The 24,802-nt window shown below is 49.1% G+C and overlaps 1 protein-coding gene across 3 annotated transcripts; it reads right to left on the bottom strand.

Annotated features, from left to right (window-relative positions):
• Positions 1-544: 544 nt before the first annotated feature.
• LARP4 (La ribonucleoprotein 4) lies at positions 545-19,746 on the bottom strand. Of its 3 annotated transcripts, none has more exons than XM_074164903.1 (16): positions 19,621-19,746; positions 14,093-14,240; positions 12,344-12,502; positions 11,929-12,004; positions 11,254-11,390; positions 10,384-10,487; positions 9,305-9,415; positions 8,899-8,952; positions 8,085-8,294; positions 7,470-7,573; positions 3,639-3,872; positions 2,793-2,841; positions 2,431-2,589; positions 1,742-1,857; positions 1,295-1,463; positions 545-1,092 (listed from the first exon to the last, which is right to left on the bottom strand). In XM_074164903.1, the coding sequence occupies exons 1-16, from the start codon at positions 19,636-19,638 to the stop codon at positions 760-762; spliced, it is 2,181 nt and encodes a 726-aa protein (XP_074021004.1). In that variant the 5' UTR covers positions 19,639-19,746; the 3' UTR covers positions 545-759. The 3 variants fall into 3 exon arrangements, with proteins under 3 accessions (XP_074021004.1, XP_074021005.1, XP_074021006.1); XM_074164904.1 differs by having other exon boundaries at positions 14,093-14,237; positions 19,621-19,638; XM_074164905.1 differs by lacking the exon at positions 19,621-19,746 and adding an exon at positions 14,434-14,478.
• Positions 19,747-24,802: the final 5,056 nt, after the last annotated feature.

Below are 24,802 nucleotides of genomic sequence, written 5' to 3'. Positions count from 1 at the left end.
AAATTAAAAATTCTGACGTGCTCCCTTCTGCCTCCTTCCAATTGCATCTAGAAGACAATTTTTGCTGTCCATGTGCTCTGATCTACAATCCAGTATCCTGTAAAAATTTTAGTTTAAAAAGCTTGCTGAATGAATTATTATTAGTAAGGTCAAGAGACTATACTTCAAGCTGGAAACACAAAGTTTACTACAGCAGTACATTCAGTTTTCCTCATCAGTGACTAAGTCATGACAACAGTATCTGGCTGCACTCGCTCCACTCACGCGCCGACCAAGCACCTCAGCCGCAGACGTGCTCTGCGATGCAAGGCCATCAATGGCAGACACATCATCCGACAAGCCAAATGTTAAATAGGTTAAAAAAAGTTCTAATTTTACAGAAATGCTCATTTTTCAAAAATAATATTCTCTTATCCTTTTCCTCCTACACTGAGGGACAGGTTAATTTGTCAATTCATATTCTTTCGCTTTGTCAAAATGCTAGTTTCACAACCCCAAAACTGATTTCAAGCAGGAAACCCTCTGCAAATTAAAAACAAAAATACAAAAATTATAATCTCTATATTTATATTGATTGGAATCCTCCAGCATTTGTGAAATCACTTTTAGAGATGAATTTTGGGACCCTCCATAACTTCTCCACACAAGCCACGCTCCAGTTCAGTATTCCCCTTCATGAATACTCCTTTCTCACAGTCTCCTTTGCTGCTTATTAGTCCACAGCTCAAATTAAATAGAGAATAATTGGCTGGACAAGAGTTACTTTGGTGACCGGGGTGGCACGTACTGCTCCTTGCCGATACGTCGCGGTGCTCCCTGAGGCGATGATCTGCGTCCAAACTGGCGCCTCTGTTCCCTGATTTTCCCAGCAGCTCCCCTGGGAGGCCCGTTGCCTCGGAACCCAGAATAATCCTTCATTCGACCTTCAACCTTGTCATGAGCCTTCTCCGGAGCCTTCTCAGGTGTGCCGTTTTCTTCATTTTTGGCAGGGGGAACGTTGGTGCGATGTTCCCTAAGAGGCTGAACAGGAACTGGAGGAGGCTCCTTCGGGGGCTTCTGGCAAACTTCAGCGTAACTTAGCTTGCGCGGCTCCTTGGGGACCAAGGGAGAAGAGCAGGGTTTAGGTACCGGGACCACCAGGCTGTGCTCTCCCAGACCGTCCCTGGCACAGCACGCGCAGTGAGCGATTGCACAACAGCTGTGGCAAACGGCACGAGAGATGGTCTCTGTGCTCCAGCAGCACGCCCCAGGGAAAGCCCCCCGCGCTCCCCACACACTCCCGGCAGGGCCTCACCTGCAGCGCAGAGGCGGGAGCTGCGCTCGCACCGGTGGAAGGCGAAGTGGTGTTTGTCCTCGGTGGCTTTGCAGCACTGACAGGAGACACAGACACCGGGGGGGAAGCGTGGCTTGTCACATCTTTCTGAGCAGACACTTCTTCTGCTTTGCTGTCTGGCTGAACCGTGCTGTTAAATCAACAACAATTTAACATTAAAACCTACTCACTCAAAAATTAAAGTTTTGGAAAGTATTTTCTTTCCTTGAAGTCACGACTACATTTTTTGCAGAACCGTACGCTACAGCCATTACCACCACAATTTGTAATATCCATCTAGTGGCCTCTAGGGAAGCTGCCACCACAGAGAAGAAACAACAAACATTACGGCCACCTTGCCGGACACCAGTTGCAGTCTTTGCCTGAATGTACAAATTTTAATATTCTTGATTCAAGTAATCCACGTACCTTAATGCCACAGCTTCAGTCGTTGAACTCACACTTGTCACGGGCTGTTGGACAGTGCTGTGCATCGGTTCTTCCTGAGCAGGAGCTGGGCAGGTGGGCAGCAAATCTTTGCTCTCCTGTACAGAAAGCAGAAGTTGCAAAATCTGGAAAGATTGCAAATGTGCTTAAATTGCTCCTCAATATGCCAGTTCCAGACATCCAAAAAGTGGGATATTTCCAAAGGCTGCTCAAGTCCTGATTATAGGAATTTACTTCTTTTGGAGCATTGTCTCTAGCAATCACTCTTTATACGGGCAAAACAAACAGTGGATAAACCACTGTATCACCCAGATTATCAATGCCAAGCCCCACCAGCTCAATTAACAGACTCATCTGGAAGCAGCCCTTGCCTACACCACACACAAACTACTTCAACAGCCAACACTCCTCATTTGCCTGCTTTATTCCAAAACAGTACAAGCTTACAATAGTATAATTACAGAAGCTTCAGCTAAATACCTGCAAAAAGCCAAGAAAATCCAAGAACAGAAAGGCAGAAAATAAACTATTATATTAACAAACAGAGTATGATGTTTGGGCATAAAGCATTCTCATGTGCAGTTCTAACATAAACCGGGTCTTTAGGCAGGGCTACGGGAGAGGCAGCATGTGCGTGCTGCCGGGTGCGTGCTGGAGATGAGAGTGCCCACCTTTTCTTTGCAGACTCCTTTAACGACGTCAGCCATCCTGCTCTCCAGCACGGGCTCTCCCGGTATTTTTGCTATGCTGCCAGGCAAAGGTGGGAAATTTGAAGCTAGCAAGTCAAACTTTGGTGTCTGAGTCTTTGTTTCTGCTGAAGGCTGAGGTCTCTAGGGAAGGAAAACACCTGTTAATAGAACCGTAACACCTACCATTAAAAGCACTGAGCAAGTGTCAGGGAACTCCCTAGAATCACTGAATCCCCACGCTCTGATCAGAGCATTTAGGGACGTTATTGCCATTCCTTCAATAAACGCAAAGCCAACACACTGCACTTTGTGCAACTGCCTGCAATAAGGGAAGTGGAACTCACTGAAACGCGGTCATCTTCTCGTCTCCTCCGACCTCTGAAAACGTTCCTCCTATAAAGGCAAAAAAAAAAGTCAGTGAGTGCATTCATCTGGCTGAAGTGCACACTCCTCTGCACAAAGGGGAGCCTGTGGCAGGGGATTTACAGCAGCCTACTGATGTGTCTCAAGCTACAGTTCTGGGATGTTCTCCATCTTCAGGAGGGGTCAAAGCTCTTACACTCTTGGAACACAGCCAACACGGGAAACAATTTCTCTTTTCTCTCCCCGTGGAGGAGGTACCCTAGAGCATTGTATCTGAATAAGCACAGTGACAATTAGACTATAATATTATAGAATAGTATCCTAGAATTTTATAGTAAGAAACTTATTCATCTCATTGCTCACATATCTGTCTTGGTCACTTATGTTTATGTGTCTAAATGCTGAATTAATAGAAAAAAGATAAAACCAGTTGATTTTACAATGTTTAGGAGCATCGAATTCCCTAACTGAGTATTTGCTTATTACTTACAGTAATACAAATACCCACTTTACTTCAGCAACTGTTTTAATTCTGGGGACAAATCAGGCAGTTATTTCAAAATGAAGGCACCTCACTATCTTACTGCAACGTATTTGAGAGAATAACCAATAGCTGTACAGTCAAGCAGGAAGCATTCATGCACCCAGTTCAGTATTTATCACCCCTGCTTTATTTAAATGTCAGTTTTCTCCTGATCAGTCTTTGCAGAAATACATCTTGTGCCAATGATCGATGATCCTTGGCTCCCACGAGCCATTTGAACCTCCAACACCAGGACCCGACTGCGTTGTCGCGTCACAGCCCACAGGTGCACACAGGCCTTTACCTGCCCCTGCCAATGCCGTAATCGCCATTCTGCTCCATCTGTGCAGCAGGAGAATCCTTCTGGGAGTAGCCCTGCTCTTGGTGCCCAGGTAACGTACTGCTCTGTCGCTCCATAACAAAGTTCCTCGAGTTGGTTCTGCTCAGGGCGCCGTCCCCCATCGGCAGGGGGCTGGCGGCAGCCGGACCCTCCCCGCTGTGTTCGGCGCTGGCAGAGGGTCGGAAATGTGGCTTCACGCTGCAGGGGACAGAGCAGCCGCTGCGTAACCAGAGTGTAAAGGACAAGATGCAAAACTACCACCAGCTACAGTTAATTCACAGAAAGGAGGAGGTCAGTAACTACTGGGACTCCATCAGAGAAGTTGTTTCCTACATACTTTGTCAAGAAAGAAATTGTTCTTCCTTTTGTTACAGTTTTCTTGCAACCTCCCCTCCTGTCAAGTGTTCCCATTTGTAGAAAACATTGAGATCACTGCCCAACAGATACCAAAGCAGGAACAAAACCACCCAACCCAACCAACAAAAAAACCCCAAAACCTAGGGGTGGTAAAAGAGCCAGAAGACCCCAGAGAGGGATTATTCGTTCGTCTGGGCCTGCAGCACAGCATGCGGTGTTGGGAACGGATCTGGAGAACTAAGCCAAGCCTGAGGAACACACTGATCTGGTCACAAGCAAAAAACCTGAACTGAAACAAGAAGCCAGGAGCAGAGGGCAACCGAATGGGCTGAAGGGAAGAGGGCAGAGGAGGCCAGGGCAGCCAGAGCCCCCCCTCCCTCAGTGGCCTGAAACACCAGGATCTCCCTCTTCCTGTTATCAAGCACCCCCAGCACTGACTCTGCAGTTTACAGTACCCCAGACAATTCACCCAGTTATTGATTATTCAGCATTAGAGCTGTATTTCCTTTGAGCACAGACGCAGCCGCACACACTCAGTGTTTCTGCAAGTTAAGGCTCAGGCTCCTAAATGCAGAATTACCCCCCAAAACCCTGACCCGCCATCACATGGAAGTTTTCTGGAGCTGCGTTCAGCTGCCTTAGACTGTTTTTCACTTCTGCACCTCACTGTCTTTGCCATGCTGCGCTGACCAGTTTCGGCAAGTGAGACAAGGACCTTGAACTTTATCTTTCTCCTCTGGTCAACCCTGCACATCTCACAATTTTAGGACAGGAGGAGGATTTTGCATGCTTATTGTTTTTAAACAATGTCACGTTAACATTCCATGCAATCCGGAGAAATTCTCCCACTGCCAGCCAAAGTACGATTGCTGTCTGAGAGGAGAAGGTGATTTGACAACATGATCTCTTACAGAGTAATCAAGGAGCAGCCCGAAAAAGGGTCCGTCCTTTCAACAGCCCATAAATCATGCAGCTTTTGGTTGCTCCAAGTGAATATGGAAAGGCGTGTTGTGGATGCCACAGACCCTAGGCTGCCTAACACAGAGGTAGTTTCCTTCCAGCTTCCACCAATAAACTTGTTCCCTCCCAGTTGGCCAGAGAACTTAAGTTGGGAGAAGAAAGCAAATTAGGAGAATTCAAAGAATGACAAATTATCATTTGTTAGGACTAAATCAGAGCAGCGGTAAGCGATGTGGCTGTCGCAGCAGCAGATTCCTCCTCCCTCTGCTCCGCCATTGTCCTGTGGTATTTTAAAAATCAACTCCACCACAATCTGACGGACTTCTCCATAGCCTGGCAATTACCAGCTGAAAGTTTTGAAGCATTTCATATGTAACCAGAAAGCAGAACAAAAATCACCTTTTAATAGCCCAATTTTGAGTGGTCAAGTTAATCTGCTTTACCAAAGACATATTAAGTTACCTTTTAGATGGCTGGATAGAAAAATATCAATATAACCAATATTAGCACTGAGGATTCTCTGTTACAAAGACTCAATCTTCGTTCCCACCAAGGATGTTGCAACAAATCAGGGCAAAATAAATAGCAGGGGCTTAAGCAAATGTTTAGCTCCAGAGAAAAATCCAATACTTAACTATTAACTGCCTGTTTGACAAAACAAATCAGGTTTAATCAGCCAGGACAGAAACCCAAGAGCAGCAGCTGGATGAACCTCTCCAAACAAACCCTTCTGCAGTTTGAGAGAAGATATGCTGAACAAAGATTAATTCATACTGCACAGCTTCAAGAAGCATTAGGAATCAGTTCAAAGGACCCAAAACCATTAAGTCTTCCCATCAGCAAAGACCACAGGGAGGAGGAGGTAAGTTAAATAAAGTCCTCCATTTTGTTCAATTCCTTCTTAAAATGGAAGATTCTCAAGTCATTATTCAGCCCTCAGATCTCATAATCTTACCCGTCATCGAGAAGGCCACAATCTTGTCTGGGCAGAAGAGCAAAGCAGAAAAGACAAGGAAAGATAAGGAAGAAAGAAAAGCAGAGAGAAGGAGAGACGATGTGAGAGAGTGAAGAGAAGGAAAAGCGTGAAGTGCAGGCTGCCCAGACGATCGACTGTTGGACCTGTTCTCTCTTAGCGCGATACTTGATCATCACTGGGCCGAACCTCCGAGGCCGTGCCTCGCCGCTGCCTCAGCAGCCTCCTGCTTGCAGAGGAATCCTGCTGAAGCATAACTAATGTCTGTTCCCAGAATATAAAGATTTATTACTACAAAAACAGAGCTTTGCTCTAGCACAAAGGGTAAGCACGATTGGCAGGAAAGGTAAGACAACCACGAGAGCGCAGCAGAACCTGTGCACACTTGACCCTAAAGCTGTAACTTCACAACGACTGAAGTTTTACAAATGAGGCTTCACATACAACCAGAAGAGCTTTAAAAGCTTAAGGATTATACAGATGTGATCTACAAGGTGGCAGTGAACATGTGGGCATTTCAAGATGTTAGTATTTGAGTACATACAATTCCTATACCGATTCTTACTTCTTGAAAGGATCCATATATGTGAGAGTTTTACAGCCTTTAGGTTTGGGCACAGTTTGAGGCAAAAACCACCAACCTTTATAGAAAGGTCTTAGCTGGGAGCTGAGCAGCTATAACTGCATCGGCTGCACCGTCTCCGAAGCAGAGTCCTACCCCCAACTCCACAGCCCAGGTAAGACTCTGCTGAGTCACCGCAGACCAAATTCTCAAGTTCACCTTCTGCCAAGAGCCACAAACCTTAACTGCATCTCCAAACCACTCTCTGTACTGGCAGCTGCCAACCCGTTTCTCAAAGAGTATAAAAAGCAATTCCCATGCTACCAGCCCGCATGCTGAACGCAGTGAAGGAGCTCGCAAATAAAACAATTTCCACCCCCATAAACACATTACTACTCCAGTGTATTTACAGAGTGCTGTTCCAGCAAATACAAAGCTGTTTCCTCCTCCCCAGTGTTTATTTCTGAGTCCTTACAGTTATTAGGAAAGATGGGTATAAAGCAAATAAATTACAGTAACAGACATCAAGCAGTTTTAGCAAACAGCAGCCAGGGCTGCATAAACTGAACAGCTCTCTGCAAGACTAATCACACAACAGCAAAAGCTCCCATTTGTGTTGCAGGAGTTTATAATCTGCGTATAACAAACATAATTAGGAGCATTACCTTAAGAGGAAGTTATTTATTTGTCTGCAGAAATTCCTCTGAGGCTTTTAAAGGAGTTACCTTTGCTCTCTCCAGCACACACATCCATTACTTCAGGATCTTAAACTGCTACCTCGATTTTAATTTTATTTTATAAACCAAGTTGAAAAACATCATACACATTTAATAAACAAAGTAAGTAACTTAGTCCCATCAGAAGGCACCACATTTTACAAGCACAAGGTCAGGATCTCAGGCCTGTGAGTTCCCAGCGAGCAAACAATGACAGAGCCTCTTACCGATTCCTATGGAATGGGCGACCTATACTCAAAGAAGCAGCATTTGTTTTATATGATCCTGGTGTATTAAAGCCATTCACAAATCCACCGTTAGGAAAGGGGGCCTGCAACAGACAGAAGAGTCTCAATGGCTGAACGATAAAGAAAAACGTTTGCAGATTTATGAAATCAGCTTTGGCGGTTACTCACCCTGTCTGTCTGTACTTTTACACTGGCTCTGTATCTACTACCTTGTAATTGCACTTCTAAAGAGAAAACCCCACCAGGGTAACGGTCTGCGTGTCCGCTTCAGCATCAGAGCCCTCCTGCTCCCAGAAGGCAAAGCTCTTCCAGTTACACTACCTACTGGATAACGGCATTTCACACCAAAATTCCTCAAAATAAATGGCAGCCAGTGGCGAGATACACAGCATTTCTGACTACCTTGCTTTATCAGGTCCATGACATAACATCAAGTATCATCAAACGAAGGGATCTGACTAGAAAACCTGTGCATTCTACAGCTGAAAAGCCCACTAACCCTTTGATTTATTAACCAATCATTATTGGTTAACAGTAATAATTATTTCTGCTGTTTTGGGCTAACCCCCCTCATTTTCATCAGCTGTCACTTACCAGCGGTGTTTCAAAGTAAGGTGCAGGATTTGGAGACCACGTCTGAGGCACGATGCTGTAAATAGAGTACTGCTGAGGACTATATACAGGCTGCATAAACAGTGGGGAGGCAAACTGTGCTTGGGTTTGAACTGGCTGAGTGTAGACACTGGAATCCACTACCCGGTAACCATTCTTAGCAAAAAATGTGTTGATGGCTTTTATCCTTGCCTGCAAGATATGAAATCACATCGCAGACATTAGTTGGGAGATAAGGAGAAGCAGAATGTGAAATCTTTCTTGCCTACTGAAATGATAAGAGAAGGGACGTGAAGAGGAAGTAGGCCGGTTACTGCTTACAAATAAAAACTGATAAAAATCACTACAGATTACATTCTTACAGCGCACAGGGAAGGGCCCACGTGCTGCTTCAGCTGAGAACCTGTCAAGTTCAAGACAGACACTGCTTTCTACACCAGCACCTGTCCAGACTCCAGCTCCGACAGCTCCTCTCTCATCTGTAGAGCAGCTCGCTCAAGCCAGAGGCTCCCGGTGGTGAGAGCCCCTCTCCTGAGCTCTGCAGACCCAGATTTGGGGAGAGCGGAGAAGGGAAGATGAAATAGGAATGTGTTTCACACCTCATGGGAAGCAGCACCTGCAGCCACTGAACTGCCGTTTTTCAAAGCTACCCATGACCTCATTCAAGCGAGCAGCCTCCAGAGCAAGCGTTACAAACCACCCCACTGCTAATTCCTCAGTTCCCACCATAAATGCATTCAAACAGAACCAATAAATAGTTCAATTCCAACAGAAACCTCATATAAAGCAGCCTTACCATTACTGGCTTGCCCTGAAAGGTTTTCACTTCTTCCCTTAAGTATTTAAATGCCTGCGGATACAAAATAGATTAACATGAAAGTATCTTGATAAAATTGTGCTTCTCAAAGGACGTTACATGATTTAACATGAATTGCAGCAATGTGCTTCACTGTTAGCGCAGCTAAATTCATTAACGCTTCAAATTCAGGATACGAGATGAAAGAGTGGTCTGAGGCAAGAGGCAGACAAGGGAATTATAACTCCACAACACCTGAACCTTTTTTCTATTAACTAGAATTTGCCAATCACCTCTTAAAAAAATAAAAGCATTTCTTTTAGCCGCAGGAAGCCTGCATGAAATCCTCACACAGGGGAAGTATTAACAAAACTAAGATGTCACGAGCAGCTGAAGGCAGCCTTACCTGTTGCGCATCCGTATCCGACTGGAATGTAACGTACCAGTTGTTGTTGTGAGCGAACTCACAGCTTATCACTTTGGGACAGTTCTCATTCTTAAAGAGAGCCTTAACCTCCTAGGGGAGAGGAGAAGTCAGGCAGTTAAGGGGACCCAGCTCAAAGCTGTAAATTAAACATTAAATCAACAAAAGTTTACACTCCAGCTCCTCAGCCACAACCTGCCCTTGATCAGGGATGTTTTTCAATCCCCTCGACAGCTCTGCCAGACACCAGATCTTCCTCTCCCTGGTTCTGAACCCAGAACACCAGCCCAGCCTGAGCTCCCCAAACACGGGGCTTTAGATCAGAGAGTCAGCCAGACAAGAACGACTCTCAGAAATAATTCTAAATCAAGGCAACCTGACAGCTTTGCAATAATCAGATTTTAAAGAGAAGGCAAAGCAGCTGCTCAGCGTTTGCATTAGAAGAACTAATTAAAAATGCTAGTAGACAAACAGCCTGTGTTACAACTTTAAAAAACAAACAACTAAATCATTCTGTTAGCCAAATATCAGTAGGAATTTTATTATCCTCCCTTCTCTGAACATAATGAGCTCAGCTCATGCTGGGTCACAATGAATGAGAAATGTTTAGCAACATTTCTCGCTGCCAAAACAACTGTCTGACTTCAAGTAAAGTTACTGCTGTGACAAAAATTCAGCCTGAATTCCAAGCTATGCCCTGGATTGATTTTATTTTTGGGTCTGAAAAGAGACCAGTTTAAACTTCCTTCCAGAAAAGCCCAGCTAGCTCAATTTGGGGGGGGGGGGGGGGGGGGGGAAGGCTTACTTAAGAGCATTTTAATGTATTAGTAAATAATGGGAAAGGATACCCATGGCAACAAGTTATTGCTTTGGCTTTTTTGACAATACATCCAAGCAGAAAAAATTACTTTGGTGGTTTACAAGAAAAATGCCTGTGTTTAATCAAATTAAATACCAGGTGACTTTTAAAGCAACACTTCCTGTTGCTGTTTGAATCACTGTTGAAGACACCTTCCAAAAACATCAACAGCCTTTTCTTTCTTTCTTTTCTATTTATTTACCTCTATAGGTGTGGTTTCAGGGATCTCACGGAGAATGATAATACATCGTTTGTGGTTTGGCCTTACTTTCTCCCCTCTCTCATCCACTTGTACCATAGGAGAAGCTAAAATTTAAATATAAAAGTTGGCTTAATATTGGACATTGTGCACTGCAAAACACCGCAGCAGTCCCAGACTCCACAGTCCAACCTGTCACAAAGAATCCCAATGAACTGCTTGAGAAACCAGATTTCTTGAATTGAGGGAAAAGGACTGTTTTATCCGATACTGCGTTAGATCTTCAGTACATTTTAGGCGTTTGTCTGACGCTGCCTCCACCTGCAGCTCAGGTATCTGAAACAGTCCCAAATTCCATTCGCTGCCAGCTCAAATTCAAGCAAGAGGATGTAAAAATATTCCTAGACAGAGCTCTAAGATGAAAAGTTCAAGTAAGGCTAGGGAAATCTAGTCAGAACAGACTGGAAAAGTTCATGTACAACTGTTTCCCCACGGAGCCACGTGCAGAATCAGCACGGGACAGCGCGTCAGAAGAATTCCAGCTGACTTCTCAGAAGTTTTTTCCCAGTTTTATAATTTCTAGTAAAATTTTGCACTGAATCAGAAGACAAGGTTTACTCCCAGAATAAGACTTTCACTGCTAACAGTATCTTAGAGTGGCCTCTTACTGGGGCAGATTTAGGCAGTTTGTTGTAAAGTATAACTGGAACTGAGGAGTCTGGAACGGCCACTTCCTCAAACATCTCTGCAGAATGAGGCTCCCGTCACCACTTCCCAGAACAATATGCCATGACCAGCTGAGAGACTGATACATTTCCCGAAAGCAAGGAATTCTCTGTTCTGCAAACACAGACAGCAAACACCCAGACTTACATCTCAAAACTTCAAGAATAAGGTCCATATCTGTCGTCAGCTTCTTAATACCTTCCATGTTGGCAATCGTCCATATTGGAACAAACTGATCGCTATCCATTTGAGACATCAAGTAGAGATCCTTTGAGAGATTCTCACTGAAAAGATATAAGTTCATTATTTTAGAATAATCTTGAACTTTATTTACAGAAGCCTCAAAACATCAGGTTAACTGTAGGCTTAACTATTTCCCAACACTGTTCACAGCTAACTCTAACCAAAACAAACTCGCATTTTTCTCTGCTAGAAAAAAATCCGAGCAGATCAAACCAAAGCAGAATAAGATAATAGAAATAAAAAAAATAATGAAGTTTACAGTGCTCTGCCCGTTAGTCTGCAAAAAGGACCTCATCAAAGAGACCTCTTCTGGTAACACACAGCATAATATATCCAATAACTTATATCTCAGTGTCTTACAGCTGTGAACTGGATGCACGGACAGGACTGAAACAGCTCAAAGGTACCACGGGGTTTCTACCGCATTTTAGCAAATCCTGTTTCATATCGCAACCAAGCTCTCTCACTCCCACTTAACATTTTTATGAAGATGATAGCACATACTGAGCCAAAAAAGGGAAACATTTGTCAACAATTTCAATAAAGGGTTTATACAAAGTTGAATGAACTGTACTGTACCGCGAGAAGCAGAATTCAAGTTGTTTTTTCAAACATTCTCTGATATCTTCTGTGGACACAGTGGAGCTGCCTTCACCTAGAAGTTACCACATTCACCATCAGATCTCAGTTTCATGGGAAGAACACAATGCAAGACATTTTGTTGTACAATGAAAGAATGAATCCTTCTGGGTAAGACCAAGAGGAAGAGGTTAAGGACGTGCTTCCAGACCACCCCACTACACGTTCCCAACAGGACTCGGATCCCACGGCTTTCACCTCCTCGGCCAAGCGCTAGGGCTGGCTTGGATCTCCTTAAATACACATTGAATGGAACATTTCAGAGTTCCTACTCAGGATTTACAGTCACATCGTCACTGCAGCAGACTTCAGCGGATTACAGATACCACAGCGGCATTCGAACTGGAATACTCACCCGACACTTCATAGAGTTGGTATCCAAGATCTTCAGTCGCCAGGACAATCCCGTTTGCAGATGCTTCATCAACTCCTGTGCCATTTCTTGTGGCTTCACACGATGGGGAATACATCACTTCATACTGCTTGCAGTTATCCTCTGAAATCTCTAGGTTACCTGGCAAAAGAACATCATCATCAACGCAAAACCTACCAGAAGCTTCAGAATATTTTCCATTTGAAAAATTTTGGCTCTCAACATTAAAACAAATACTGAAGAACGCTGTAACTGACAGTGTCGAGGCTTAGTCTATGTTCCTTAGCCTTTCAGTGTCTACTTTGCATTGGACAGCACTTTCTACCTCTCCAATTTCAGGAAGATCTTCTGGTTTGCACTGGGGTCTCAGGAATAAGTAAATAATGGGATCATGGAATTGTAAGATCCCCAAAAGCAGCAGAGGATGTGAAAAACAGGCTTTCCACCTGAAATTTAAAATATTTAAAAGAGGTTCCTAAAACCAAAGCACTAAAATAGCTTACATCACTTCTTCAATGCATTACATGATTCTTATTTGTATAAAGGATTCGGGAGCATCTAATGATTGTTACAAAAGACAGTGGAATGACACTGAAACCGGCCAAGCTCTCCTTCAGACACCTCATCCCAGCCTTGCCCACAGCTGCTCAGACACAAACAAGCACAATTTTAGTTTAATCCAACAGTCGGGCAAAGGAGATTGTTCCAAAAAAAACCCCAACTGCTCTGCTGGATCTTTTCCACACTAACGATGCATCCACTAAAAAACATACTTTGAGAAGAGAGAACGTACTGTTCAACTGCGTATGTCAGAAGTTGCTTAAAAGCAGCAACAATGTATATGGGAAAATTGCCTTTAATGTTCCAGCAGCGTAACACTGCCACCATCGCTCCATGTTGTTATGAGGAGACAGACGAGTTTCTCTCAGCCAATGCACAAACTCAGTGCTGTCTCTCCACTTCTGCTGACTTACCAGAAACTTTTGACGGGGCCACACAAACTGAATCCTCCCGTCTTTATCCCTAAACCTTTTTCCAGGGGTTCTCCTGCTTCCAGCTTAACAGGCCTCTGCTGTATTTTGAGTAACCTCAGCCACACAACTGGCTTTGTATCAATTCAAAGCCAAATCTGAAGAGTTAAACTGAATATTTAGTTCTGGACGACAGGCCTGAGCATGTGGGAAGGATGGAAAAGGGGGAGAGAAATGGAACACAGACTAAGCTGAAAGGAGGAAACCGCAGGCGCTTTGCAGTCTCTACTCCAGTGCAAATGCTACTGTCTAACAGTCCTCGGCAGCACCTCAGCCATTGACCAGGATTGTAGGTGGCCCTCAGATCGTATCTTCCTGTTCACAGGGTCAAGTGTTTGCTAAAGCGTAGCAACGGTGACCAAGTCGTGAAACCATTTCTACACGTTTAGCATCTTGTTTCCCTCTTAGCGCGTTACAGTCATCACCGGGCCCCTTGGATCCTGTCTCCCGCTGAGGTGCTCGGTCCTACGCGGAATCCCCAAACCAAAGCTCAGACCTGTCATCTCTGCTGCTTTCTCACTGTCATTACACTCTTGTTGCTACATCAGCACTAATGGCCTCAAGGACAAGAGCAAGAGGTTTGCTCCTCACTGTGGAGCTCTACTCTGGAGAGCCCTCAGCGCTACCCAGCCAGGGACGCATCCCGGCTCGTGCTTAGACATCCCAGCTCGTGCCTAAACACGGGCCCACGACAGCTCACCCTCGGCGTGAGTCCCTTGTGCAGCCGCCGTTTCTTGCCAGGAGTGCTCTGTGCCATTTGTTGGTGGCACGGTCTCACCACTCCCTTGGGGAACTTCCTGCCACACTTTTGCGTTAGGGTTCAAGCCAGCACCTTTTGATGTTACCTGCTGAAGAGACCAGAACACTTTTGTTAGGAAAAATGATCCAGAGATGCTTTAGAAGTCAAGGCAGATAATACGGGTGAATTTAGCGTATAGAGCTCCACATCGCAAGTGTCTAACCAGCTATTAAGCACCCACATGATTTTTCATTAATCAAAACAGGAAAATCCTTGGTATTTTCCAAGTATTTCATTTCTACCTCCATTAGAAGTGTTGCCTTCAACCTCTCTTTATTGACATCCGACAACAGCAGCAGAGGAAGCGGCTAGCCGTCAAGGACTCTGGTAACTCATAAGCTTTTAAAGACTTGACTGTCATAATGCTCCAGTCCCCTTTCACCAGAAAGGGAAATTTTCCCTCCTCCAGACCCCTTCCTAGAAAGGACGGTAAAAAAACATATTTCAAGGAGAAGAAACTAACGACTTAGTGACATCTATACTAACCAAGCATCACCTACGCTATGAGGAATCCTGCCTCACGGACTTACCTGAGAACTACCCGATTTCCCCGCGACTTTACCTACATCTCATACACATCAGTGTACGCTAACGATTTCCTTCAACCTGTAACCAAGGAGATTGAAGTTTTTGAAGTGCTGAAATAAACACACGCCCCATCACAGCCTTCTGGGAGGGGGGAACAGGATCGTCCCCCTCTGAGGCAACAAGGACCATAATTAGGGTAAGAGGGTAAACAATGAGACAGGAGAAACTGCAGGATTCCTGACAGAGAGAAACGCTATTCCTACAGCAAAGGATGGTGCCCTCCAAGGTCCCTTTCTGAGAGCTGCTCAGAAGCTTAAAGGCGTTTGGGAAAGGTGTCCAATAACCCAGCAACAGCACAGGGGATACGCGTTGCCATGACTTTCGCTCTACCACGATAAAACCAACTCCTTCCACAAAGACAAGAAAACTACGCTTTTGCAAAACTTCTCTTCCCAGGAATTCCTAACGCCCTACGAGCAACTCACCCAGATTCCTCCAAACAGGTTCCTTCAGACATGGAACCACAGCCCACTTCACCCACACCATTTGCTTGAATTTAAAAGGCAAAAGCCATTAATCCTAACTCATATCTCACAAATTCACAAATAAGGAAGTCTGATATTTCAGAGGCCAGTCCGCTGCACTGTGAAAGGAGTGGCTTACTACCAGGCCCCAAACATAAAGCAAAAGGATAAGGAACCAGTTGCAATAGCTTTAGAGATAATTCCTCTGCCAAGGTCACACCTAGTTCCAAAGCTATTTGCTACAAGGACAAGCCCAAATTCAGTAACAAAAAGGTTCCAAACACGGGAGAGGTTCAAGACAATCATGAGATAAAGGCAAACAAAGATGACAATTTTTGCAAGGCCCTTTTGGGGATTGAAAATCTCCCACGTGCAACTCATTGAATCCACGCAGCAGCGGAGTTTTCCCCCTTGCGTTAATTGTAGCAGAAGAACGTAACTGGAAGCAGAAAGAAGAACTAGAAACAGTTCAGTGTGAAAGGACACACGTACGTTTCCCTCCTCAGTTTTCAGAGTAATTGTTCTCCGACAAAAGACCCCTGGAAGAACAGCCGGGTAACCTGTTGCCCCCACACACTCTCGGTGCAGTTCAGACCCCCCCTCTGCTCCACGGCCGGTCACTGCTGCGACGCAGCGTCCCACACAGCGTCACCCGCCAGCACGGGCACCTGCTCCAGAGCCCAAAACCAGCTGATGCCATTGCCTGGAATTTACTTTTCATCAAAGCAAAAAAGACAAGACACATCCAGGAGATGATTCATTGTTTTATAAAAATAAACACTGCCTCACCACCTCACGTCTTTGAGGTCAGCATCTAGCTCAAGCTGAAAGTAATTCGAGGGAATAAGGATGATAAAGTGAAACTGAAACACTTTAGGGAGATTGCTGCACTTCTGAGATGATCAGGAGCCCAAGGCAGCTCTGAGCACGGCCGACGACGTTACTCACTTCAGCAAATACTGACAGACACGTGGCGATGCGGAAGTTCAGAAATCACAGATCCAAGTGAAAAGCTCTAAGAAACTAAAGAGATTCAGGCTGACAAAGTGACGAACGGACCTATTAATACATCGGCTGAAACACACACCTGAAACCGAGCGTGGGCCGCTTCCTCTTTGTTCTAGAAACACTTCATGCCATGTAATGCAATTCTGCAAGACCCAGCCCTGATGTCATTCATGCATCTTAACAGCAAGACACCACGGACTGAGGAGAAAAAGTCCCTAATTTACATAAGCTTTTTGAACAGGGAGTCTGCTGAGCTCCCGGAGCAGCCCCGCTCCGCTCGGGCAAGCGGCTCTTCTGAAGAGAAGGCCAAAATATCAATTCTTGCTTATTTAACTGAGGCTAACAAATACCCAGCCCATTTGATTGGCTGCAGAACAATCCTCCCAGCTGCTATCGGGAACTTTCCTGACAAGGTTAAAGCTTTACAGAGTTACAAAGGTTAGGCACACGCGCTGGTCTCCACGGGCTGACAACGCTGCCCTCCTCAGCACAGCTCCCCTCCGGGCTCCATCGCTTTCGGCAAATGTGGATCAAAGATTCTCCCCAAAATCGACTATCAAAGTGTCTGTCTCGTTTTGACCAGATGGCGGAGAATATTTTTCTCATTGTAACAGTCAATTCCATTTAAGATTCAATTAAGCCAACAAAAATTAAAGTACTGAGTTTTTTTTAAAAGCCTTCTATTTTAATATTATTTTAAATTATCCTGCAACCAAAATCTTAACACTGAGCTTGTGACAGACTTCCCAGAGCAGACTGACTAAATTGAAAAATCTAGAAGAGAATTTAATAAAACTTGTGAGGTGAGAATCTAAACATTTTCCAGAAGTGGAAACGTAATCGGAGGGGAAGAACCCGCAGGTCAGCAAACCTACAGGAGGGTGGCAGAGAGAAACCTTGCGCTGGCGGGGACCAGGGCGGGCAGGGGGACGCGCAGCTGGGGGGACTCGTGCCACAGTAGTTGCCTGTCACCGTCCCAAAGCTCCCCCAAGGCTGTGAAGCAAACCAAAAGAAGAGAGACGTTTGACAGTGTCAAACCAAAAGCTGCAGAACTCCTCCGGGACGGGCTGTGGGGTGTCGCTCTCAAAACACACATTAACTTTAATGGTCACAGGAGTCACTTCCACCAGACGCAGCATGTTTTATTCACCAGCCACTACGAGCACCCCAGAAGGAGGGGCACCTCCTGCACCCCCCGGTGAGGCAGACGCACGGTCCCACGTGTGAAGGTGGCAGCACCCTCCCTGCGCCAGCGGTGTCCATGGCTCCCACGCGAACAGGGACAACCTGGGGCTTTGCCACCGAGAGGGAAGCAGGACGCCTCACCTGCTGGAAAAGAGGGCCAGCAACACCCAGCGCTTCACACGGGCCTGGTTTTCTAGCCAGGAAACATCGCTGGCAACAATTAGGGCAGCGTTTCACCCACCTCAGGTGCACAGATCTCAATTTTCCCAATAAATTTCTAACATATTGAATTAGGAATGGGTATCCGACTGACCAAAACCCAAAGCAGGCACAGCAAGCCATTATCAATTCCATTTTTCACAATGCGTTTGACAATATTCCCAATGTACCTTAATTATTGATTAGTAACAGCGTGCTGGTCCTGGCCACGAGTGAGAAACAAGACCTACACCAAACACTAACGCGTGAAAAATAGCAGGAGTCTTATACCGCTCCCTCGCTGCAGCAAGATTTTGGAGCTAAGAGATATTAAAGGAAAACAGAATTCCACCGTGCTCTCTGTGAAGGGATCAATTCCCAACCACCACGTGCAGACTTCAGTTAAGTCTAAACTATAACGCTGACAGCTAAAGCAAGTCAGATAATCCTCCCGAGAGCTCCACAACTCTGACCTCGGTCCCGCTCTGTATCTGATTTTTCAGGCAACCCCAAAGATCCAAGATAAGCGCTGCCGTCTGCCTTCCTGCATCCGACCCCAGCCTCTCGGAACACCTGGTCAAGGGCTCAAGTTCCCTGTCCTGGCAGTGAAAAGGCACCTTCAGAAAGTCCAGATTGTCCTCAGGAGCTCAAAATTAAACATTATTGGTGTTTCCTGTATGAAGATCACAGAAACTACCTCGCAACCCTATCGGTGGAAGAGAAACGAGGAGATCAAACAAAGCTACCGCACTCAGTCAAGCCTGGGCTGTGAGAGGATTCACTGACGGCCCAGACGCTGCTGCCCGACCCCGCGGGGTCCCGACGTGCTCCAGCTCCCGCGGAGCAGCCCCAGCCCCGTCCACAACCACCGCTCGGGGCCACTGCTGCGGTCCCAGAACCTGCCCCGCACTCGGCGGGGCCCCCTCTGCCCCGCAGGCTGGGCTCAGCTGCCCCCCCCGCGGGGAGGCTGCTCACAGCCCCGGGCTGCGGCCCCCCAGGGCGCGGGCAGCCCCTCCGCAAGGCAAACACCGTCACATCTAATTCTTAAGCCCTGTCATTGTATGTTCACGACATCTCTTTTTTCCTCCGTGTGCAAATCAAGTAACATTCACCTCAGAAGCGAAGCAATTAGTTTAAGAAAGTTTTTCCAAACCTCTTTATTTATACGTCCTTAACTGCGGAACGTGTGTCGGGATTGGTGCAGATCGCGCCCCCCCCCCCCGCACTGGATCCCCCACCAGCCGGTGGGACCGCCTGCCCTCACCCGCCTCCCAACGAACCCAGCACCTCCCGGCTCCGGACGCTTTCTGCACAAAACGTACCCTCCTGCGGGCGGCGGCTCGGCCCGGGAGGGACACACCGGGCCGGGAGGGGCACACCGGGCCGTCCGCCCCCCCGCGCCCTCCCCGGTGACCTCCACGCCAGGGACGGGCCGACCGCGCTCCCCGCCGGCCCCCCCGCCCCCCGGGCCCGGCCCCGCAGAGCCGCCCCGCCGGCCGGGCTCCCCCCGCCCCGCCCCCACCCTCGCCAATCAACCCCGGCTGTCTAATTAACGTGCTTAACGCGGCCGCCGCGCCGGGCCCGGCCTAAAGCGCCGGCGCGCAACCCCGCGGAGCGGCCGCCTGCAACCGCGGGGCTCCGGGCCGGGCCCGCCACCGCCGGCCCCGCTCGGTGCCCGCCGCCTCCCCGGGCCCCGCCCGCCGCCGAGCGGGGCTGGCGCGGCGGCCCGGGCCGCCCGTCACCTTCAGGGCAGGCCGCGGCGCGGCGGCCCCCCCCCCCCCCCCCCCCCCCGGAAGGTCACCGCGGGGCCTCCCCCCTCCCCACGCCGCGGCCCCGGCGGAACCTTCCAGAGCGCCGAGCCCCCCCCCTCCCCGCCCCCCCGCCCGGCGGGCCCGGATTTGCTGTGTCAGCCCCCTCCCCTCCCCCCGGCGCCGAGCGGCGTGCGCGGCCTCCCGCCACATGGCCCGGCCCCGCGCCGCCCCTCACCTCCACGAACAGCAGCATCCTGCCGCCCGCGCCCAGGCCGGCGGGCCCGCGATCCGCCCCGCGCTCCTCGCTGCCCGGCGGCGGCCGCGCCAGCGCCAGCGGTCAGGACACCCCGGCTCCGCCTCCGGCTGCCGCCGCCAGCGCCCGGCCCCCTCCCGCCGCCGCCCGCCGCCTCTTCCGGGGCACGGCGAGCGCTTCCGGGCCACGCGCGGCGCCGGGACGGCCCATTCCCCTGCGCGGGGGGGGGAGCGACCGGAGCGCTCCGCCAGGGGGCGCGGGGCCGCACCACTGCGGGGGGGGGGGAGCGGGCGCCCCCTGGCGGCGGGAAGGGACATTTCCATTTGGGTTCATTTCGGTTTTTAAAATGAAAGAACCCAAAATGCTTTTTTCTTTCCCCAGAGGAAGGCGGGGCCCCGCCCAGCCGCGGGCCGGGGCTCCCTGCAGCACAGCCCGCCGCCCGCCCGCCTTCTTCTGGCTTTTCCCCATTCTCCGGCGGGTTTTTTCCCCGATTTTCCCTCTTTTCGGCGCTGCCCCAGCCAGCCCGCAGTGGGCTCTGCCCAGCCGGCCACAGCTCCGCGCTGCCCCGGCCGGGGCAGGGTCCGGGGCTTCCTGAGAAGCCGCGAAAAACATGAAAAACCATGAAAAGCGTCCCGGGGCGCGGGTTTCCCGCAGACGGCGGGCAGGGACCGCGGGGGCTTTGCGTGGCCAGGCCACCCCCTCAGCTCCTCGCCGTGGGCACGGCACAGCCCACGGGAATCACGGAGTCAGAGAATGGTTTGGGTTGAAGGGACATTAAAGCCCCCCCAGTGCCACCCCCTGCCCTGGGCAGGGACACCTCCCACCAGCCCAGGTTGCTCCAAGCCCCCTCCAACCTGCCCTTGAACCCCTCCAGGGATGGGGCAGCCACAGCTTCTCTGGGCAACCTGGGCCAGGCTCTCACCACCCTCACAGCAAAGAAGTTCTTCCCCACATCTCAGCTCCATCTCCCCTCTTTCAGTCTCAAACCCTTCCCCCTCATCCCATCGCTCCCCTCCCTCATCCAGAGTCCCCCCCCAGCTTTCCTGGAGCCCCTTTAGGGACTGGAAGGGGCTCCAAGGTCTCCCCGGAGCCTCCTCTTCTCCAGGCTGAACCCCCCCAACTCTCTCAGCCTGTCCTCCCAGCAGAGGGGCTCCAGCCCTCCCAGCATCTCCGGGGCCTCCTCTGGACCCGCTCCAACAGCTCCGTGTCCTTCTGATGTTGGTGGCCCCAGAGCTGGAGGCAGCACTGGGGGGGGGGTCTCAGAGCAGAAGGGTGGAATCCCTTCCCTAGAGGGGTAGAATGGCCAATTCTGTGTCACAGGTTCCATGTCCGTGGTGCAGCGGCAACACAGCAGAGATGGGGGGATCTGAGAGCGAGAGAAGAGGCTGACCCCACCGGTTGTGGGGCCCCACCAGCGTCACACAGACCCACGGCAGGGATTCCTGCAAGGAAAAACCCACATGGAAACCATTTTGCTTCAGAGCAACAGGAAAAGATCCACAAAAGTTATTACAGCACAGAACGGGGCTGTTTGGGGGATTTCAATCAAGATGTATTCTATTAAAGAATTAACACTTTCCACAGTGGGTCTGGTGGGTGTGGAGGGCAGTTTTCAGCCCTCGGATGTTGCTGTGGGTCACTGCCGCTCACCCCGCTGGACACTGGATTGGGGCTGTTGGAGCCAGAGAAATAATCAGTGTCCCCTGACGAGATTAGCAACGGGAGCTGGAGCCGCATGGCAAAGCCATGGCCCAGCTGGCCGGTGCCGCGGGCGTTTCACTGACCAGTGTCTCCGAGACACACGTGAATGAAAGAAAAGCAAATTAAAGTCATAGAAACCAAGTAAGTAACTTGGAGCAGAATAAATGAGAAGTGACTATTTACAGACTGCGGGATCCGTTCTAGAAACCCATCTTCTGCCTGGGGCTGCCCGACTACAAACCGCCAGGGACAGCACCATCAGATCATTATTTATTACGACATTTATCATGACTGCCTCGTTCCCGGTAGTTACAGTATGGAATTGAGAACCTCTTCTTCGTTCTCATCTGCTTCACCACCAGATGCCATCAGACTTAGCACTTTTCATCTTCAAAGCACTTTGTGAACATTAACTCGTTAATCCTTATGCCCCCTGTGAAGCAGTTAAGTGTTATCCCTGTTTTACAGACCTCTTTATGTCCAGATCTGCTCATTAATTTTTAGTGTGCCCATCGCTTTAAATGGAGATATCAAAGCAAAAGAGAAACCGCAGCACAAAATGGTTCTGAGCCTCGTGTTGAAACCTGCTGAGTGCCCGGAGACCCTACAGGAGCTCAGGATTCTGCAGCCAGGCCTTGGCGGGATGTGAATTATTGCTAATGCTCAGATTAGATTATTTCCCTGAAGCTAGTTCTGCCCTGCTCCCCCAAGACCCTCCCATTTAACTGAAATGCCCGGCTGGGAGAGCGGCCAGTGCCACGGACCTCGGTGATGACGCTCCCCGCTTTGGCAGAGTTCTGACACACTTAGAGCTGCCTGGGCTTTACGTGCAGAGGGGGGGGAAAACCAGACCCAGTCTCTAGAGCTAGCAAACCCCCAGGGGTCAATACTTGGTCCAGTTTTGTTCAACATGTTCATCAATGACCTGGGCGAGGGGACAGAGTGTATCCTCAGCAAGTTCGCTGATGATACCAAACTGGGAGGGCTGGCTGACACTCCAGAGGGCTGGGCCACCATCCAGCGTGACCTGGACAGGCTGGAGAGCTGGGCAGAGAAGAACCTCATGAGGTTCAACAAGGGCAAGTGTAGGGTCCTGCCCCTGGGGAGGAAGAACCCCAGGCACCAATATAGGTTAGGGGTGGACCTGCTGGAAAGCACTTCTGAGGAGAAGGATCTGGGGGTCCTGGTGGATAGTGAACTATCCGTGAGCCAGCAATGTGCCCTTGTGGCCAAGAGGCCATTGGAATCCTGGGCTGCGTAGGGAAGAGTGTGGCCAGTAGGTGGAGGGAGGTCATTCTCCCCCTCTGCTCTGCACCAGTGAGGCCACAACTGGAATATACTGTGTCCAGTTCTGGGCTCCCCAGTTCAAGAGAGACAGGGAACTACTGGAGAGAGTCCAGCGTGGGGCAACTAAGATGATGGAGGGATTGGAGCATCTTCCTGATGAGGAAAGGCTGAGAGAGCTGGGGCTCTTTAGCCTGGAGAAGGGAAGGCTGAGGGGAGACCTTATCAATGCTTCCAAGTATCCAAAGGGTGGGTTGAAGGAGGATGGAGCCGGACTCTTTTCAGTGGTTCCCAGTGACAGGACGAGGGGCAACGGGCACAAGCTGGAACATGGGAAGTTCCATTCAAATAGGAGAAAAAACTTCTTTCCGGTGAGGGTGCCAGAGCCCTGGAAGAGGCTGCCCAGGGAGGGTGTGGAGTCCCCTTCTCTGGAGATGATTTCAAGACCCGTCTGGATGCTCCCGAGTGATGTGCTCTGGGCAACCCTGCTTTAGCAGGGAAGTTGGACTAGATGGGGACTCTAGAGGTCCCTCCCAACTCTGCCAATTCCGTGATTCCATGATTCCAAATAATTCATGCTTGGGAACAATAATTCTCTGTCTAAGGGAGCGAGGCAGAAGCGACACAACTCAAGAAACAGAACACGCTACAATCTGATAAGGTTCATGCCCATCTGGAAGGCAAATACAAACATTTTGGTGTTTACACTATGGTGAAGTTTCTTTCCCATTAGTCACCGTCGCTGTTAACTTAGGAGGGTGGTGAGGGAAACAGTTTCCTTGAACTGCGTTCAGTGCTGCCAGGGAGCCTCTTCTGGCTCACGGCTCTGCTCCCAAAGGCCTTCTCTCCACAGTTGGGTTTGGAACGACAGCAGAAACAATTGTGCCCTCTGTCCAGGATGCTTCGGAGCAGGAGGAACTGATGCGCACACTGAAATGAGATGTCACGCAGCAAGAACAAATGAAGGGCACGGCAGAAAGCTCCTTTTTTACGGCAGTCATTTGCCCAGCTCTGTGGAACCGGACGACAGAGGGATTTTTCTTATGGGTCAAATTATCTGATATGAGCGGGTGCCAGTAAAAACTGTGATTTCCTGCCACCTCACTTCCCTCTGCTCTATTTACTTTTGCCTGCTTCGGGTGCACCTTCTGAGCGTATCATTTATCCCCCAGCAGAAGACCGTGACCCACTGGCAAACTGGATCTCAAAGGATCTCACCCGCTCCTCTAGAAAAGTAGAATCCCAGGACTCGAGATGGGGCGGGAGGAAGATGAGCCTGCAACATGTACATCTAAACCGGGGAGCAAAGCCTTTCCCAGTCATCAGAGCCAACGGGACATTTTCAGCACCGGCTGATTTCGCAAGAGGAAACTCCACCTCGAGGTAGCGCTGAGGGCACAGCATCAGGAATTTGTCCTTAAGAGGCCAGAAGTTGACTGTTATAACCGCCAGGCAGAGTGGGGAATGCAAACGAGCAGCACCTATTGTAGTCAGAGCCTGGAGCAGCTGCGCTGGCAAAAAGATTAATTACTGCTGGGTGTGAGCTGGAACCACACGCCCAGCAGCCCTGAGGTTTGGTTACTCCCAGCAGAGTGGGAAATGCCGCTCTCTCCCCGATTGTGCTGAGGCAAGGATTCAGTTTCCCTTTTCCTAGTATTTTACCTCTGTTCTGCCCACACTGGAATGGTCATGAGCTTCAGTCACAGCTCAATGCGAACACCACGCGTGTGATGAAGGAATAAAATGGGTTCTCACTGGTTGTGATGAAGTCCCTGCACAGCAAAAGTTTTCCTGGTCTGTTCAGCTGAACACCCGCCTGTCCGAGGGGCCTGGGGTCAGTCCCTGGGGCAGGGACGATGCTCTGGGCTCCAATAACCACCACACGCTGCCTGCAACCCCCAGCTGATGCCAGCACAGAGACCACCTTTTGGCCCCAGTGTTTTGTCCAAAGGTGCTAAATTTGGTCTAAATACTCTTACTACCATCACCATTATCAGCAAAGAATAAATATATTTAAACACTGAATAAATATTGAGCTGGCAGCACTATCTCTGCCTCGGCTCTTGCGTGCCGTCCCTCCAGACGGCCAGGGTGCCTCCAGCAACCGCAGTGGAGCCGTTGGGATGGCAGGGTGTTCCCGACACGGAGCTGGGCCTCCCTGGTGGCTTGGTAACTGTGT

Source organism: Numenius arquata, chromosome 29, assembly GCF_964106895.1.
Source record: "Numenius arquata chromosome 29, bNumArq3.hap1.1, whole genome shotgun sequence".
In the NCBI taxonomy this organism is placed as follows: Eukaryota; Metazoa; Chordata; class Aves; order Charadriiformes; family Scolopacidae; genus Numenius; species Numenius arquata.
This window is presented reverse-complemented; position numbering and strand designations above follow the sequence as displayed.

Bases quoted from the DNA above. Each gene is read 5' to 3' on its own strand.
- LARP4 (XM_074164903.1), bottom strand. The intron at 9,416-10,383 runs GTAAATAAATAG...CCTCTCCCCTAG, and splicing joins CTGAAACCACACCTATAGAG to GAGGTTAAGGCTCTCTTTAA. The intron at 1,093-1,294 runs GTGAGGCCCTGC...TTGGTCCCCAAG, and splicing joins CTCCCGCCTCTGCGCTGCAG to GAGCCGCGCAAGCTAAGTTA.